This window comes from Elgaria multicarinata, chromosome 5 (genome assembly GCF_023053635.1).
Source record: "Elgaria multicarinata webbii isolate HBS135686 ecotype San Diego chromosome 5, rElgMul1.1.pri, whole genome shotgun sequence".
NCBI lineage: Eukaryota > Metazoa > Chordata > Lepidosauria > Squamata > Anguidae > Elgaria > Elgaria multicarinata.
Genome location: NC_086175.1, coordinates 103,015,475 through 103,032,856, shown reverse-complemented (window position 1 = coordinate 103,032,856; position 17,382 = coordinate 103,015,475). Strand labels below are relative to the sequence as shown.

Genomic DNA, 17,382 nt, shown 5'->3' with positions numbered 1-17,382 from the left:
CTCAGATCCACAAAAGGAGAGATTGACACGCAGGGAGAAGTGCACAGTGTGCAAAAGAGAAGAAAGCCTAATACGGTTTTACATTTACTCCAGGCACTGCAAGGCTCAGGAGCTCCAATGCAATAGCAGGATGCATGTTCTGACCACCTCCACAGTATTAGCCACACTTGCATGGATTTATTTAGTCCATTGTGAATTGAATAGTATGATTATCACATCCAATTACAATGGGTTCCAAAGGTTACTTATGCACTTTGGTCCCTTCATACATAGCAGTAGTGGCATGGGAGATGAACCCTCATGATGCAGTCTCGTGTTACTTAGGATTACTTTGGGATAATGTAAGCACATGGGCAGGGCTGATCACATGGCTCTCTCCTACCCGACTGGCATCCAGCCAAGAGGAGAATTGGCCCGGTCCATATGATTGCATCATTCACATGAAGTTCACCATCCCTTGGGATTGCACCACAGGAAAAAGAAGAAAAAAACAGCTATCATGCCACGATTACTCTGCATGAAGCATGAGGGGGCTTCATGGGGGGAAATACTATAAACCTGCAGTGAATCATTTCATCACATTATACTTTTAGAATATTGTGACATGGTTTCCTTTTCCTTTAGTACAAAAATAATTTTCAGAGTAAAAGGCAGTGCATGAGGAACTTTTTTCTGCTCAAGGGTGAAATTCCAGTTTGGAGAAGCTCTTGGGGGACAAATTCCAGTTGTGGGAGCCAAAAGCCACATGCAAAAGTATGGCTGGGTTGAAAAAACCACCCTTCCAAATCCATTGCTACTAATCGATGGCAGGAAGCATGTATAGTCACAATGGAGTAGGGGACATCCCTGCATGTCTACTCAGAAGTAAGCATAAACAGACCTTTGCAGAACAAGGCTCAGAAGGAAGCAGGACTGGAAGCAGTGGCAGAGAGGGTGGGACCGGAGGGAAAAAGCTGCCAGGCTGGATGGGGAACCCCTGCGGGCAGTGAAGGCTGGTGGCTACAATGGCAGTAGGGCCGTGAATCCACTCTGGGTTTCAGTCAGAACCCTATCAGGTCAACAGGCTGTAGAAATACCTTCCCTACCATAAGCAGATCCAGAGAGGCATGGAGGTTTTCCCAGCCTTGTGTGGCTGCAATTCTATACCCTTGCCCTTTAAAGTATGTCCCACTGGACTCAAGGGACTTACTTCTGAGTAGGCATACACAGGATTGCTTTGCCAGTCTCAGCTCAGCCAGAACCAGATTAGAGTCTTGTGTTCCCCATGCCTTTTAGAAAACAAAACCTAGCAAGCATTAAGATTATTAGGAAGGCCTTTTGGTCTCTCTCCCACCACCACCACCACCACACACATCTCTCTCATATACAGACACAAACACCTACCTTCCTTACACCTCCACCTACTAAACCACGTGGCCCTGCTCCTTTTAGTTAACTTCTTTTTGGCCTCAGGTCCCCTTAACATATGCATCTGCACACAGCTGAATGGGAGCTTCTTCCTTGAAGTACTATCCCATGTGGTTATAGTTTACATATGAATCCTGTACACATTGCCAAGGTTCATCGTCTAGGCCTTTCCCACCTGCTCATTGCACACCAATCTGGCAGAGTAGTGAATGGACAGTAAAGAGCGACGTGATTGGTCCCAAATATGCTGCTGGCATCAATGCTCATCCCATAGCAACCTGGGATAGCACCCTAAAGAACTGGCTTCCTGGTGGACTTGTAAAAAAGCCAAGGCTTTTGGGATTCAGATACATTCGTTAATCCAAAAAATATTGAAGACAAATATAGAAATGAAACCGGAAGCATTCTTACTTGGATTAATGGATAAACAAACACAAGAGAAGGGGGAACTTTGTTTTCATATATGGTGACAGCAGCAAGACTACTTTTTGCACAGAACTGGAAAGACCCAGTAATACCGACAATGGAAGAGTGGATGCTGAAGATGTTAGAAATGGCAAAATTTACAGCGATAATGAGAGAAAGGTCAACAGCCACATTTATGTTGGAATGGAAACCATTGATAGAATATTTGAAAGAGACAGAGAAAAATGATTTATTTGTTTGTGGTTTTTAGGTTAAGAGGGGGGAAGGGGAAAACAAATTCTGTGAATTCAAGGTTGTATATTAGGTGGAAGGGTAATTAAGAATATAAGGGGCATTTCAGGCATGAAGAGGACGGAAGAAATATATATCCTAACCTCACCCTTAATTTTTTTTTAGTAATTGGAGTTGTTATACGTAATTTTGTGGGTATGTACAATGTGTGTGTATGTATTATGTGTGATGCTTGTTTAGATGTTGCTGTTGAGAAAAAAGAAAAGGAAAAAAAAGAACTGGCTTCCATATGATTGGGTATGGCCATGAAGGGAACCATAGTTATACTTCAATACAACCTTCCCCAACTTGGTGCCCTCCAGATGTTTTGGACTTCAATTCCCATCAGCTCAGCCAGAATGGGTAATGATCAGGAATGCTGAGAGCAGTAGTCCAAAACATCTGGAGGACACCAAGTTGGGGTAGACTCCTTCAGTACGGTGGGGTATATTTTTCTCTCTTTCTTCTTCTCTTTTTCTTCTTCTTTATGTGAATTCTACTGACTAGTGTGAGATATTCTGAATCTTCAGTGTTTATAGTAACTTCCTAACATTTGTCTATTTGCTTCTCATCCCAAATATATCTTAATTCAAGAAAAACCAGTACAAAATAGTTGCCTTTGCCCAACTTTAACTGAAAACTTTTCTTTGTATGGAAGGTGGTTGCCTTTCTCCTTTTCAAGTTCCTCAGAATTATTTCTGACACATCTTGTAACATATTTAGCTTTAAGGTTATCCAGAATTTGGGCAGTTGAACATTCCAAAAAGGAAATGTCTTCTCTTTGCTCACCACAGGTTTTTAAAAAAAAGATATTGTAGAGCTGGAAAAAGTGCAGAAAAAGGCAAATAAAATGATCAAGGGGCTGGAGCAACTCCCTTGTGAGGGAAAGTTACAATAGTTGGGATAGTATAATTTGGAAAGAGAAGATGTGATAGAAGTGTACAAAATTATGTATGCTGTGGAGAATGTGGATAGGGAGACATTTTTCTCCCTTTCTCATAATACCTGGGGTCATCCCGTGAAACTGATTGGTGGGAGATTCAGGACAGATAAAAGGAAATTCTTCTTCACAGTGCAGAGTTAAACTATGAAATTTGCTACCCCAAAACATAGTGATGGCCACCAATTTGGATGGTTTTAACAGGGTTTAGACAAATTCCTGGAAGAGAAGGTTATCAATGGCTACTAGTCCTAAAAGCTATGTGCTACCTCCAATATCAGAAGCAGTATGTCTATGTACATCAGTTGGTGGGGAACATAGGTGAAAAGGCACTGTTGCACTCATGTCCTGCTTGTTGGACCCTGGCTAAGGCTGTTTGGCCCCTGTGTAAACAGAGTGCTGAACAAGATGGAACCTTGGTCTGATCCAGCAGGGCTCCTCTTATGTTCTTATGTTAGTATCACTATTATGCATTACAAATCTGGTCTGCTTTCTCAAACTGCTGAATTAGATTGTTCACTGTGGAAACTCAATAAGTGAGTTAGGCCATGGTTCCCTGTGGCATAGCTTCTCCCACAAAACTGTTCTTGTGTGGTTGGGCTGCATGCTGCAGTAGTAAGGCATTCATGGGATTCTTCTTGTGGGCTCCCCATAGGGATGGACAAATTAATTTTGGATTCTCTCCATTTCACATTTTTCCAGTATTACATTCAGTTTGTCCCAAATACTGACATTTGTTTTTAAAAGGTTGTTTGAAATCCCTTGTGTTTTTGTGCATATTTCTCCTAATACACTCACATTTGCCAAATATGCACATTTTTGCAGGCAATTTTCCTAATACAACTAATTTTTTATGTTATTTTCACTAATATATACATTTTTGTGTGCACTTTCCCCGAATATACACATTTGTGTATTCATTTTTACATTGGATCACTCCTGCCCCAAAACCAGAGAAGTGTAAATTTTGAAAGATAACTGATTTTTGGTTTGAGTGTGCAAAATTAGGTTCTTCTCATTAAAATCTGCTCAATTCTTAGTTTCATGAACCCTTTCCACACTAGTGCTGAACCTTCAATGGAGCCATTTGATAGAGGCTTGGGAAGTAACCATGTAGCTCACTTGAGTCATTTATAGTGATGTTTGCGTATGTAGAGCCCAAATACATGGAGGTGTGTTTGTTTATTTGTTTGTTTTGTGGTGCCAGCCACTGGTATGAACCAGTTTTACACCTTTTTGCCTTAACAGTATAGGACGTTACATTAGATCTCTATAACTCTACACAGCCTTAAAGGAGAGATATGCCTCTCCATTCCAAAATGCTCATTTGGCAGTCACATCGACAATTCTCATGATCATGGGGAGACACAAGTGCTCTGGAGTCCTGGAAACTAGGCCTCTACAGGAGCCAGGCAGAGGATAGTTGATGCACAATGCAAAATCCCTGTCAAAAACTCTCAGCCTGAGAAACACTAATCTGCAGCAGCAGGAAGGAGCCTCAGATGATAAACTCACAGATCATTGGGCGGGGCAGAGGGGGAGGACAAGCCCTTTGATAAGTTATGCCTTCAAGCCATAAAACAAGCCCAGGATTTGTGTATAAACATCACACCATGGGGCAGGAAGATAGTACCTGGGCGGCAAATATCCTCCCAGTGTGAGACACTTAGAACCAGCAGCGTATACAAGTGCCCACTGCATGACTGAGGAAACCCATCATTTATACAGATACATCTTAAGAAAAGGACAAGCAAAGCCTTTGGGTCATCCACACCCTTCAACGTAAAGACATCTGAGCATCCAGAATAGAGGCAGCCTGGCAGTACACGGTCAACAGAGTCCTGTCCCTCCAGCAAGGGACAGAGGAGAAACTCTTGTTTTATACACTTATCACAGCAAAAGAGGATGAGAGGTCATCACAATCCAAAGACCTGGTATGACAAAACACAAGACATCTACAGCCAAGAGGGTATACACTGAATTCATCCTCTGCGAGCACTGTCTTTGGGACAATCTCATCATATCATCCTTTCACAGGAGGACAGCCTCAGGTGGCATACATCTTGTCTAAGTGGAATTGATTCACATGTACACTGTGAAGAAGTGGTGGGAGGATTCTAAGTTTTAGAAATCTTCTCAGCCTCAGACAGGAGAAGTGCATCTCTGCTTTTAAAAGATTGCCTTCTCTTGTACAACCAAGGGGGGAAAGGCTACACCCACACCCACACACCAATGGTTTCCAGGTGTTTCCCGGAAAACCCTAAACCTCTTGTGGGTGCTGTTGTAGACATTTTTTTTGCCTGGGCTAATCTACACCAAGCAGGATATAACACTTTAAAAATGGTATGAAAAATGTATATGTAATGTGTCCGGGGCCTGAACAGTTGTCATAACCATTATAAACCATTATAAGCAGTAGTGTAGATCCTGTGTAATGAATACTGATGAAAATGTTGCACTGGCAAAGCAAGAATCACATCTTGCTTGCCTTTTACCTTAAGGAAGAACTGCTTTCAATTAAATCTCTAGGGAAACTCATGTATGCAATGGGTGATAGGTTACATTAAGTGATTTATGAAAAATCCATTTCTATAATAACAAAGGAGATCAGAAAATTGCAGGGGTGTAAGAGGGTGAAACCCAAGAATGAATATTTCAATGCAGACATTTGATTTATTAGGAATCTCCATAGACAATATCCATGGAATGAAGATGGGATCTTCAAAAACCTTTAGCCACAGACAAATTTAATATGCTGAAATGAAAAGTTTTGAGGCGCCGCCTGACGTGCCTCCTCTAAAGGCAAACTCTGGTCGCAATTTACGCTTAGTGCCAGCTAATACAGTTCTATTGGCTTCATTGTGATGGCATTGGTGTCTGGCAGTCTACCTTCCCCCCACCCGCCCTATGAAAAAAAAACTCTTCACCTCCTCCCTTCACCCTCTCCTCCCTGCCTCAGCATTTAAAGGTACAAATACGCCTTGCAACTTTGCAACCTCTGCTTTATGCAGCATAATCAATGTAATTTAAATGAGATTTGAGATACCCCGAAGCAATAAAACATCCTCTCGGTGCTTACTCCTCCCTTTTCTTTCCATCTGCCTCTTTACCTTTCTGCTTTCCTGGTGTTAAGAGGCACTGCACTATGTAATTGCTGAAATGGTCCCCTATCACTCGCTTCCTCTCTCCAGTTGCATTGAACAGTATCTCGATAGAGAGATACAGCCCTGCTTATCCATGCTGCTCATGCGGAAGAGGAAAGAAATGCAGGCTCTCTCTTTTCCTCCACCTCCTCCTTGTACCCCTCCCCTTCCTTTGATTTCATGGGTGTGGCAGGATTCAAACCTCTCTTTCTCTCAAGCACTGGTGTATTGACTCAGGGAAGCACTGGATAAGAGTACAGACTCCTCTCACCTAGAAGTGGGAAACACTGGATCCCATTTAATCACCCATTCAATCCAGTACAGAGCACTCGCCTACATACTGTCTGTCTGTTCCAGTACATGCTACATTGTAGGAGATACGTCGCTATTTGCTCCACCATGAAATATATCTAGCCTTTAGCACGTTTTCCAGGCACAAAGTATGGTATAAACTTTAAGGTTCCATTTCAAAAGCTTCCCGAATCTAAGCTCTTGTGTGTGTTGGGGGAGGGGAGGTTCCATCTGCAACACCATTCAGCTTTATAAGGAGGTGTTTTAAAAGGCATAATCTTACAGCTGCAGAGGTGCAAAAAAACTCAGTTATGCTTCTGCAAGGCCAGTAAGGTATAATGTTTCATTCTGATTACAAGCACAAACTACAGACAGGATAAAAACCATCTATGATTTTAACATTAATTTGTTTTATATACTACTGTGGTGCCACCCATACACTCAAACACGTATGACCGATACAGAGGCATGCAAAGACACATACACATGGAGTTAAGATATCAGGGAGAGAGAGAAATACATTCATGCACATTTCTGCTATTTGTCCTTTTGCAGGCAAACATACAGGGAGGGAATTCCCTCAATAAATAGGAAACCTTCAGATCATCTCTAGCAGCACTGTTATTTGGGTTTCCTTTTCTGAATGGTTGTGGGGATAGTGGGAAAGAGGGACCAGCATGGGAGAGCAGGATCCTTCCTTTTTCCAGTTAACGGTTTCAAGGAATAGGCTCAAACTTTTTAAGCAGCACTGATTTGTGAGGGTAATTTGATTCAATGTGTGCATGTACATATGCAGTATGACTCCAAGGATATGAATGGGGATGCATGTTATGTGTGGGTGTGTCCGAAGTGAGGTTTGCACCTGTATGCACCGATGTGCAGTTACGTCTACATGCATATGAACGCACATGCATGGGTGTGTCTCTTTGTGTCTGCGAAAGGATGTGCATGGAATATGGTATATTGATAAATATGTTTAGATTTGTGGAACTGGTGGATGTGTGCTTGCATCTATAAGGGTGTGTGAAGGGTGTGGCTGCTCGTGGTGGTACTATCATTATCATCAATCATCAAGCAGCCCGTCTGCCACAGAAATACAAATACACATATGAAAACTAGAAAAGCTTTAAACACACACACACACACACACACACACACACACACAGCAGAAAGTGTATGCATTTGTGATGTGTGAGGTGGGCAGGGTTTTATGCCATGTGTCTGTAGCTCAGCTCTGAAAAGATGGTGAACCTGACTCTCACAGACTATCACTTCCAAAACCTTCAGAGACTCCTGCCTAATTTGAAAATGTGCTTAGCCTACACATTCCCTGCTATGTCATTTTGCCTTTCTGTCTGCTGCTTCATCCTCCTCTTCCCTTTACATATGGCTACTCAATGTGCTCTCCTGGCTGACTGCAACGTGTCCTGTGTCCACTTTGCTTCGGGTTTTAGGGAACATACTACCAATGGGAGAATGTCTGAAAACATTTATGGAGAATTCATGCCAATGTAAGCTGGGGTTCCCATCCACCAACCCCACCCTAGTGATCTTCGAGACCATCTTCCCAACATATATGCGGGCTCAGATATGCATTCGACATCTTAGCACTCAAATACTTCTAAAGTAATTCTTTCAGCCACCACGGCTCCCAGCAGATTTGTCTTCTCCCCACGCCCCCTGCCCAGAATACTGCATTATGGTATGCTGTGTTAGAAAGCAGCAGCACTACAAAATGTCCATTGAGATTGCTCTTTAAAAGAAAGGGGGAGAGGAGTTCAGCTATACATATACAAAAGCCATTCAGCAGACATTAGAAGCAAACATCCTGCTCCAGTTTCACTAAATAGGAAGCTAGTCCACATGAAATCAGATAAATCCATGTTTCTCTTCACAAAGAAGGATTTGGAGCAGAATGTCCATCTCAAGGGGAGTTTATCTTAAAAGGTGTGCCGGGGGGAGGGGCAGGTGGCTATTTGAGGCTACCCCTCCCCAATTTTTATTTTGGCTCACCCTTGTTTTTAATTGCTAAAAGTGTGGTGTCTTCTCACCCTTTCCACAATCCCCTTCCCCCATGAAAAAAAAAGCCCAAATCATGTGGGACCAATAAGAGATTAACTGGTTTCCACTAAGTTCATACTGTTCCATGTCTCCCATCCCATCGGAGCTCAGAGCTAACAGAGGCGTGGTCCTCTGTCTATTTCACCAGCTGGTGCTCAGTTACCCAAGTACTCCTGGTACGAAAGGGATTGCAGAAGACGGAGCCCCAAACCACTCTTCACCCACCCCCAATTCACCGTCTCCCCTACCAGCTAATTTATTTTTTTCCACGTAATAAAATCTCCCTTTCACCTTTAAAAGAAAAAAATAAAATAAATGCCAGGTCTATCATTGGCGCTGGGTGGGGAGGTGGATCACCATCTTTCAACCCCGTTCGAAGCACATGCCGTTTAATCTTCTCCTGAGCAAAGAAATCACAAACTGAAATCATTCCTATTGCCTGTTATTCAAAATTCACTTGGTATCTCTGGAGTGGGTGTATATCGGGACATTATCAAGGCAGAATCACCTCTCTCCCTCCTCCAATCCATATCCACACCCTCAAAATCCAAAATAGACAATCCTATGCAATACATCTTTTCCCATAGTCCCCCCCCCTACACACACAAAGGCGTGTGTTTCTATGGAGGGAGGGGTTCCCCCTTATTTCTCCCCAAATCTGATCATTAAGCGCCCCCCCCTTCAACAGCCAGTCACCCACCCACCCGCCGACTCCACAGGCAAAACGCACACCCCTCTGCATCCCTCGAAAGGGTGTGTGAGCTGAGCCTTCAGTAAGTAGATGCTAAAAGAATTGCAAAGCAGACCGCAGCTTAGAAGCAGTTTAAAGGGAGGAAAATCTTCTTCCTTCCTCTCCTACACACAGATATAGGTACACGCGCAGAGAGAGATTCAGCCGACAGTTTAGGAATTTCTCAGGAGAAAGAAGTATAAAATCTTCAGCTCTACCTGTTTTGTTCTTCTCATACAGCACAGCATGATTGTATTGTCCCCTTTCTTCCTTGGTGTTCCTTCCTTCCTTCTCTCTCCTTTTTCCTGCTCTCTCACTCTCTCTCTTTCTTATCTCTCCCCCCACCCTCTCCACTCCCTCCCCTCCCTTTCTTTCTCTCTCTCTCTCTCTCTCTCCCTCCCTCTCGCACACACACCAGGGCAGTTAGCAGCAACTGTAAGGTCCACAGCTATTGCTCATCACACATGCTCTCTCTCCCCCCCTCTTCCTCCCTCTCTCATCTCTCTCTTTCCCAGAATTGTTCACTGGCAGCTCTCAGTGACTAGTCACTTCCCCACCCCCCACCCCCTACCACCCCTCTCAAGGCAGCCACCCCCTCTCAGTCCTCTGCCAGCCTCATGAATATTTAAACATATCCAATCTGGACCCAATTACCCGGCGACTTTCCCACTGTACAGAGATTGCTAGGGAAAAAAGAAGGGGAGGGGTGGAAGAGAGAGAAGGGGAGCATTGCAGATTGTTCAGAGGGGTGTGGCAAGGTATGGTTGTTCAAAGGCAGCTGTATTTCTTAGGAAGAGGAGGAGGAAGAAGAAGAAGAAGAAGAAGAAGAAGAAGAAGAAGAAGAAGAAGAAGAAGAAGAAGAAGAAGAAGAAGAAGAAGAAGAAGAAGAAGAAGAAGAAGAAGAAGAAGAAGAAGAAGAAGAAGAAGAAGAAGAAGAAGAAGAAGAAGAAGGTGGTGGTTATAACCATCATAGTGGTATAGTGGTTTGGGAAAGGAGGAAGCCAGGGCCACCATGCCAAGATAGATTTTTGTGTTAGGAAAAGTAGTAACTCCATTTCCAATGCATACCGTATATTACAAGCACTTGTGATGTGACAGGGGATAGACTGGTTCACATTCTATCCAAATAAACAATACACCCAAACATGCCTGTTCTTCTACTGCCACAACTGCATGTACAAAAGTACACACAAATTTCACAAGCACACGCGTAGCATAGCTCTAATAAATAATTGGTGTATAATCATCATTATCATCATCATCGTCATCTAATTTCTTACATTTCTTAGACACCTTTCTCAACACAAAATGACAACGTTAAAGCATACACAGTTTACAACAGCTAAAAAACAATTCTCTAAAATTTACCAACACCCCATAAAATTGAATGGGGCTTAATCTCACGTCCTAAGAATGTGATCCTATGTACAGGGTTAACTGAGAATGAGCTCCACTGAACTCAGCAGAATTTGCATATGAGTAGACCTGTATGCAATTGCATTATAAGGCTGTAATCCTGTACATACATATGTGAGAATAAGTCCCACCAAACGTAGTGGAACTTACAGCAAAATAGACATGCACAGAATCAGAGAAACATGGAGTGGACCTTAAAGGCCATCCAGATCCACCCACTGCTCAATGCAGGAAATCCAGAACTAGTAGATCCCTAATGGATGGTCTCCGCTTGAAGACTTCCAGCCCACCATCCCTCTAGGTAATTGGTTCCATTGTCAAAATACCTTACTAATAAGAAATTTATTCTAATGTTTCACCAAAATCTACCCTCTTGTAACCTAAAGGTGCAATCCTAAGCATGTTTAGACAGACAAAAATCTAAATAACATTTGACATTCCCCAGCCACCATGGCTGGGTGGGAAATGCTGGGAGTTGTAGGCTTGGAATCGTTGTAGATTGCAAGCTGACTATGAGCCAACAGTGCGATAAGGCTGCAAGAAAGGCAAATGCTATTTTGGGCTGCATTAATAGAAGTATAGCTTCCAAATCACGTGAGGTACTGGTTCCTCTCTATTCGGCCCTGGTTAGGCCTCATCTAGAGTATTGCGTCCAGTTCTGGGCTCCACAATCCAAGAAGGATGCAGACAAGCTGGAGCGTGTTCAGAGGAGGGTAATCAGGATGATCAGGGGTCTGGAAACAAAGCCCTATGAAGAGAGACTGAAAGAACTGGGCATGTTTAGCCTGGAGAAGAGAAGATTGAGGGGAGACATGATAGCACTCTTCAAATACTTGAAAGGTTGTCACACAGAGGAGGGCCAGGATCTCTTCTCGATCCTCCCAGAGTGCAGGACACGGAATAATGGACTCAAGTTAAAGGAAGCCAGATTCCAGCTGGACATCAGGAAAAACTTCCTGACTGTTAGAGCAGTGTGACAATGGAATCAGTTATCTAGGGAGGTTGTGGGCTCTCCCACACTAGAGGCCTTCAAGAGGCAGCTGGACAAGCATCTGTCAGGGATGCTTTAGGGTGGATTCCTGTATTGAGCAGGGGGTTGGACTCGATGGCCTTGTAGGCCCCTTACAACTCTGCTATCCTAGGATTCTATGATTCTATGGTATTTTTCTGTCTAAACATACATAGGATAGCATCTTAAGTCCATTAGATCTAGCCTGCCCTCGGCGGCAGCAGACAACAAGTCTTTGCTCTCTTCAAAATCCTTTGGGTATTTTTAAGGTGCAAAAAAAATGTACTATAAGTCCAGCATTCCCCAGCTAGCACTGAAAATTATAGGATTTTTTTTTTTTTTGTCTGAACACACATAGGATTGCATCCTAAAGATACCCAATGTCTTCAACATTTCCCCATAGGGGTCCTTACCATCTTTGTTACCGTTTTCTTAACCTGCCCCAATTTGTCAACATACTTCTTAAAGTGAGGTGTATAGAATGGGACCCAATGCTTCAACAGAGATCTTAGTGTGGAATAAAATGGAACATCACACCGGCTCGTATTTGGCTTGTGTTCTGCTACAAACCTGAGATCCTTTGCACATGTATTACTGCCAAGCTAGTTATTTTAATCCTGTATCTATGCATAGGATTATGCTGTGATTTATGTTTAAGCATGTTTCATTAGAGATCAGGGGTGGGGGAATAGTAAGAGCCAATGGACCAATATTGTTTTTGGTGGGCTTTTCATATGAGAATCATAGAATCGTAGAGCTGGAAGGGGCCTATAAGGCCATCAAGTCCAACCCTCTGCTCAATGCAGGAATCCATCTTAAAGCATCCTCTAGTGTGGGACAGCCCACAACCTCCCTAGGTAATTGGTTCCATTGTCATACTGCTCTAATAGTCAGGAAGTTTTTCCTGATGTCTAGCCAGAATCTGGCTTCCTGTAACTTGAGCCCATTATCTTGTGCATATACACGTGTATACAAGAATATGCATATATGCATGCACAAAAATACTTACATATGCATCATTATCCTTGACACAGAAAAATAATCACAGGGCACACTTACATGTGCCTTCTGAGAATCTGAGGCAGAGTGACTAACTCTCAAATGTGGAAATGCATGGATCTGGGCCAGGAAATTCATGGATCTGAGCCATTTCAGAGTTACTGAAATGAAAGTTCAAATAGAATCAATCTTTTTTTCCCCAATGGATATATTTCTTTAATTTTCCTTGGCAAAAATCCATCAGCATATGTTGGTGAAATCTCTCCTACTCACGTGTCTATCCTTTTTAACTGCAGTACTCTTTGCCTTGAAAGTGTAAACTAACTAAGGCTGCAATCCCATACACATTTGCCTGAATTAACAGGGTTTACTTCTGCATATAGACATGTATGCTGTTAACTACGTTAGCCTTAATCCCAATGTAGAATCAGGTGCACTTCAGGCCATCAAAATCAGTGAGCTATGCAAACCTACCAATGTTTTGCATTGTGCTTTCTCTGTCAGCTTCCTTAATCATAGGGTGCATCTACATTATGGAATTAAACTGGTTTAACAGTCATTCTCTCTCCCCAGGGAATGAGGGATGTGCAAACAACCCTCTGTTTGCTTACATATGGGTTCTGCAACCTTTTCTTGCAAATACTCAAAAATAATCATAAATAATGGGCAGTATCCAATGCTGGTAATCTGCCAGCTCTAATACATTATGCTAGCAGAAACAACTGCTAGCACAATGTGAAAGTAGTGCTTGCTAGCGCAACCCAAGAAACTATTGGAAACTACTGCTTCCAGAATGGGACAAGTCAGCACAGCCCCCTTCCTAGATCTCTACTGACCTGTCACATTATGGAAGGAGTAGTATCCAGTAGTTTCTGGTTGCACTAGCAAGCACTACTTTCCCATTGTGCTAGCAATCATTCTGCTAGCACAGCAGCAGTATTGGATCCTGCCAAATGCTTGCAAAACCCCAGTGATAACCGCCCCACCCCCGAACTTACAAAAGCTGAAACAACACTACTGAGCCGGGCCTGACCAAGACATTTTGCTGCCTGAGGCAAAAGAAAAATGGCACCCCACCCACCATCCCATTCCATGTACAGGTGCTGACTGAACTGGAAGTTGGGATTTACTTCAGCACTGGCAATGTGACTGGGCTCCACTGAACCTAGTGGTTTAGAAGACTAGTTTAGGATTGCAGGGCAGGCCACATTGCACACACAGAGATCTGTCCTCCAACATCTCACTGTTGCTTTCCACACCCAGGCATCTGCTGTCTGAGGCAGCCCCCTCACTCAACTGAATAGTAGGGCCAGCCCTGCTACTGGGCATGCTCAGAAGTGCCATATCATTTTCTGGAGGCCAGCCAGCCAGCCAGCCAGCCTGGAAGTGAGCAAAACTGGTTAGCCATCTACCTCATAACAGCAAGTTGCTTTTTCTTACTTTCAAAGGCAGAGGGGAGGTAAGATCACGAAAGGGTCTAAATCTATAAGCAGTTCTGAAGATTGATCCAGATGCAGATGGCACGGGAAGATCAAGACAAAATGGGTCACAATTCCTTCCCCAAGTATGGGGAAGAGTGTATTTCTAATCTGGATGTTCACCGCATGCTTACAGAAAACGTCAAGCACTTTAATTCCTTGAAAGGAACAGGGTTTTCATGATTCTTCTGAAACTACATTTGCCAGGATCAGGAGAGAGGTGGTGATGGGAGGAGTCATAGCATTTGACTAGGAGAAAACCATTGGAAATTTGTGTTGCAGATATGCCCCAGGGGTGTGTAGCCGAATGATTTCAATTAAAGTAAAATTAATTAAAGTTTTTTTTAAAAAAAATCTCATAATTCATGGAAGCGAGCTCCCTTTAATTTTGCACATTATGCTATTTCCCTTAGCAGTTACACCCTTCATATTTGTAAATGGGGAACATGTTGGCTGTGCAGTACTTCACATTTTCCAACAATCCAGCTTCAAATGAGTCATGTCTTCAAATCCATGCATTTCCTGAGTCTACCACTTTGGGGTAACACATAGATACCTTCTAGTAAAAGACTTCACCAAGTCACACAAGTTCTCTTCCTTTTACACCAGTAAAATATTGTCAGTGATTTCGGGTGTAGTCTAAATGCATCCCATAAAGGTTTACAATAAATGGAATGACATTGTCCCATCCACTATTTCAGGTATGAGCACCATCAAGTTCTCACTGCACCATCAAGTTTGGCACCAGCAGAGAGGAGACTGCCATTTTCGCTGCTATGGAGCATTAAAAGGGTCAAATTTAGCTTGTTCTCAAATTTGATTCCAATTGCATTGTGTATACCACCCTGGTATGATGATGATGGTGATTCCACACCAACATCCAGAAAGCAGTCATAACATGCTCAATTGTCAAGAAATTCCTGAAACAGTAAAAGACAGCATGACTTGGCAAAGTCCGTCATGTTCATCTAGAAAAACCACCATGAGCGAGAAAGAGATAATAATAATATATTGTAAGATGAAGGGAAGTGTGAAATATTTTAGTAGTAGTAGTAGTAGTAGTAGAAGAAGAAGAAGAAGAAGAAGAAGAAGAAGTAGAAGTGTTTCATGACTAGCCACAACACATCATAATTGATACCACCAAAGCACTTACAAAACTTAGCAGACAATGAAACTAGCTCTTTTTCTTCTGTTTTTCTTCACAGTCAATGGCCCATGGCTGTGAGCTTACACACACTTTCTTCCCCGTCCCTCCTTCCCTTGCACATTCTAATTCCTTATCTCATTTCCTGGTTCATAATAACTGTAGTTTGCCTTGTAATTTGAAATGGGTAAGAGTAGGGTGACCATATGAAAAGGAGGACAGGGCTCCTGTATCTTTAACAGTTGTATTGAAAAGGAAATTTCAGCAGGTGTCATTTGTATATATGGAGAACCTGGTGAAATTTCCTCTTCATCACACCAGCTAAAGCTGCAGGTGCCCTGCCTTCTTTTAAATCTGGTGACTCTAGTATAGCTCCTGCACCTTTAACTGTTGTGATGAAGAGGGAATTTCACCAGGTTCTCCATATATTCAAATGACACCTGCTGAAATTCCCTTTTCTATAGAACTGTTAAAGATATAGAGCCCTATCCTCCTTTTCATATTGTCACCCTACTAGGGCTGGGTCTAATGCTGTGTGCCCAGCTGAATTTCTCATTTGCAGGGCTGGGGGAGTGGGTATGGAAATATCCTGAAGATCTGGGGTGGGGGAAGAGATGTTAGGGGGAAATATTTGAGTGGGAGGAGGAGTATTTGCTAATTATATCACAAAGTAGTCCTAGGGCTTCTCTCTCTCTCTCTCTCTCTCTCTCTCTCTCTCTCTCTCTCTCTCTCTCTCTCTCTCTCTCTCTCCATCTTAAATAAAAGCTGCAGCTCGCCAGATCACTCACTGAGCAGCACAGCTACCTGGACCTTTAAAAATGGAGTTCCTAATGCTCACCCGAAGATGCAATGTGGTGATATAGTATAATGTCCTGGCTTTGTATGGCTGCCTCTATGGGGTCTGATATAAAGTGTCCAAAAAAAGTTTTAGAAAGTAATATGAGCCCTCATAAAAGAATTTGTAAATACCATAACCCCCATCTAAAAGTCTTGAGAGTTTCTCCCCCGCCCTGCACAATTGTCCTTATATTCCTCCCTCCCCCTTGGGTGTGGGGAGAAGGTGGGTGGGGGAACTTCAAGTAGCCAGCTTGAAAACCACAGCCTCTACTTCAGGTGCAGCTTAGCGGTGCCCCCTAGAGCAGCTAGTAAGTTGGTACCATGCCAGGACACCTGAACAGGCTAGCTCTCACTTTTTGTTCCCCATCATACATCCAAAACTTTAGCCCATTCATACAATGATTTGTCCCATTAAAACTGGCCTGCAGTTTTATAATTCAAGTATTTACAAATCTGGCTCCAGACAGTAAGTAATTTTCTGATTAGCTGGCTAGAGCACTAACATCAGAAATGGGGGCAGGGTGTACTGCATTGTGGAGAAATCAGCAGTCTCCACTAAGGAGCTGGCTTTGACTGAACTCAGACTCCCATAACATTAAGAATGTCTTGACTCTCTGATGTCTTCCTAATACCAATTAGTCAGTATGTCAAGATACTCTCTCTCAGACCATCCCTTCTGCAAGGAATTCTGCATATGCTCTGAAACTCAAGATCCTACTCAAGCAGGTAAAACTATGCTAGTTAAGTTAGAATTACTTTAGTGGTTTTACTTTGAATGCTATGTGTGTGAGTCTTATCTTCCCTTGTTCTTCTGTTTCCCCCTTTCCTGAAATTGTTATGTTCTGCGTTTCTGGGCTTTGAGCAAATAAAACAAAATCTGGTGTGTTTCTTTTCTCCTCCCCTCCCCCAAGCTGGGCTGAAGGGAGAGGTCCTTGACAGAAGGGATGAGACCTCCCCAAGCAACTGGAGAATCTAAGGGGTGTCAGAAGATTCAGTTTAACGGGTGGCATCTTATCAGTAATTATTTTAGGAGGACAACCCTTGTAACTAAGGAATCCAGCAGTTGGGAAAAACCTCCCCCTTGCAAATCCATAACTATCTACAACCCATAACTGTCTACAACTAAATCAGAAATTCAGTTCCTCAAATAGTGCTAGACCCAATATGGATATCATGTCAAACTATAGTGACAGGAGCCAGGAAGTGAGGGAAGGAATCAGAATACAGGAGG

At 42.9% G+C, this 17,382-nt stretch overlaps 1 protein-coding gene across 1 annotated transcript in view; it reads right to left on the bottom strand.

The window, feature by feature from the left end:
- Positions 1-9,821, bottom strand: part of GAP43 (growth associated protein 43) — a 72,295-nt gene extending 62,474 nt beyond the window's left edge. Inside the window, exon 1 of the mRNA XM_063127649.1 lies at positions 9,487-9,821. Within this exon, the coding sequence (XP_062983719.1) occupies positions 9,487-9,516 (30 nt within the window). The 5' untranslated portion in view covers positions 9,517-9,821. The remainder of the gene's footprint in view (positions 1-9,486) is intronic.
- Positions 9,822-17,382: the final 7,561 nt, after the last annotated feature.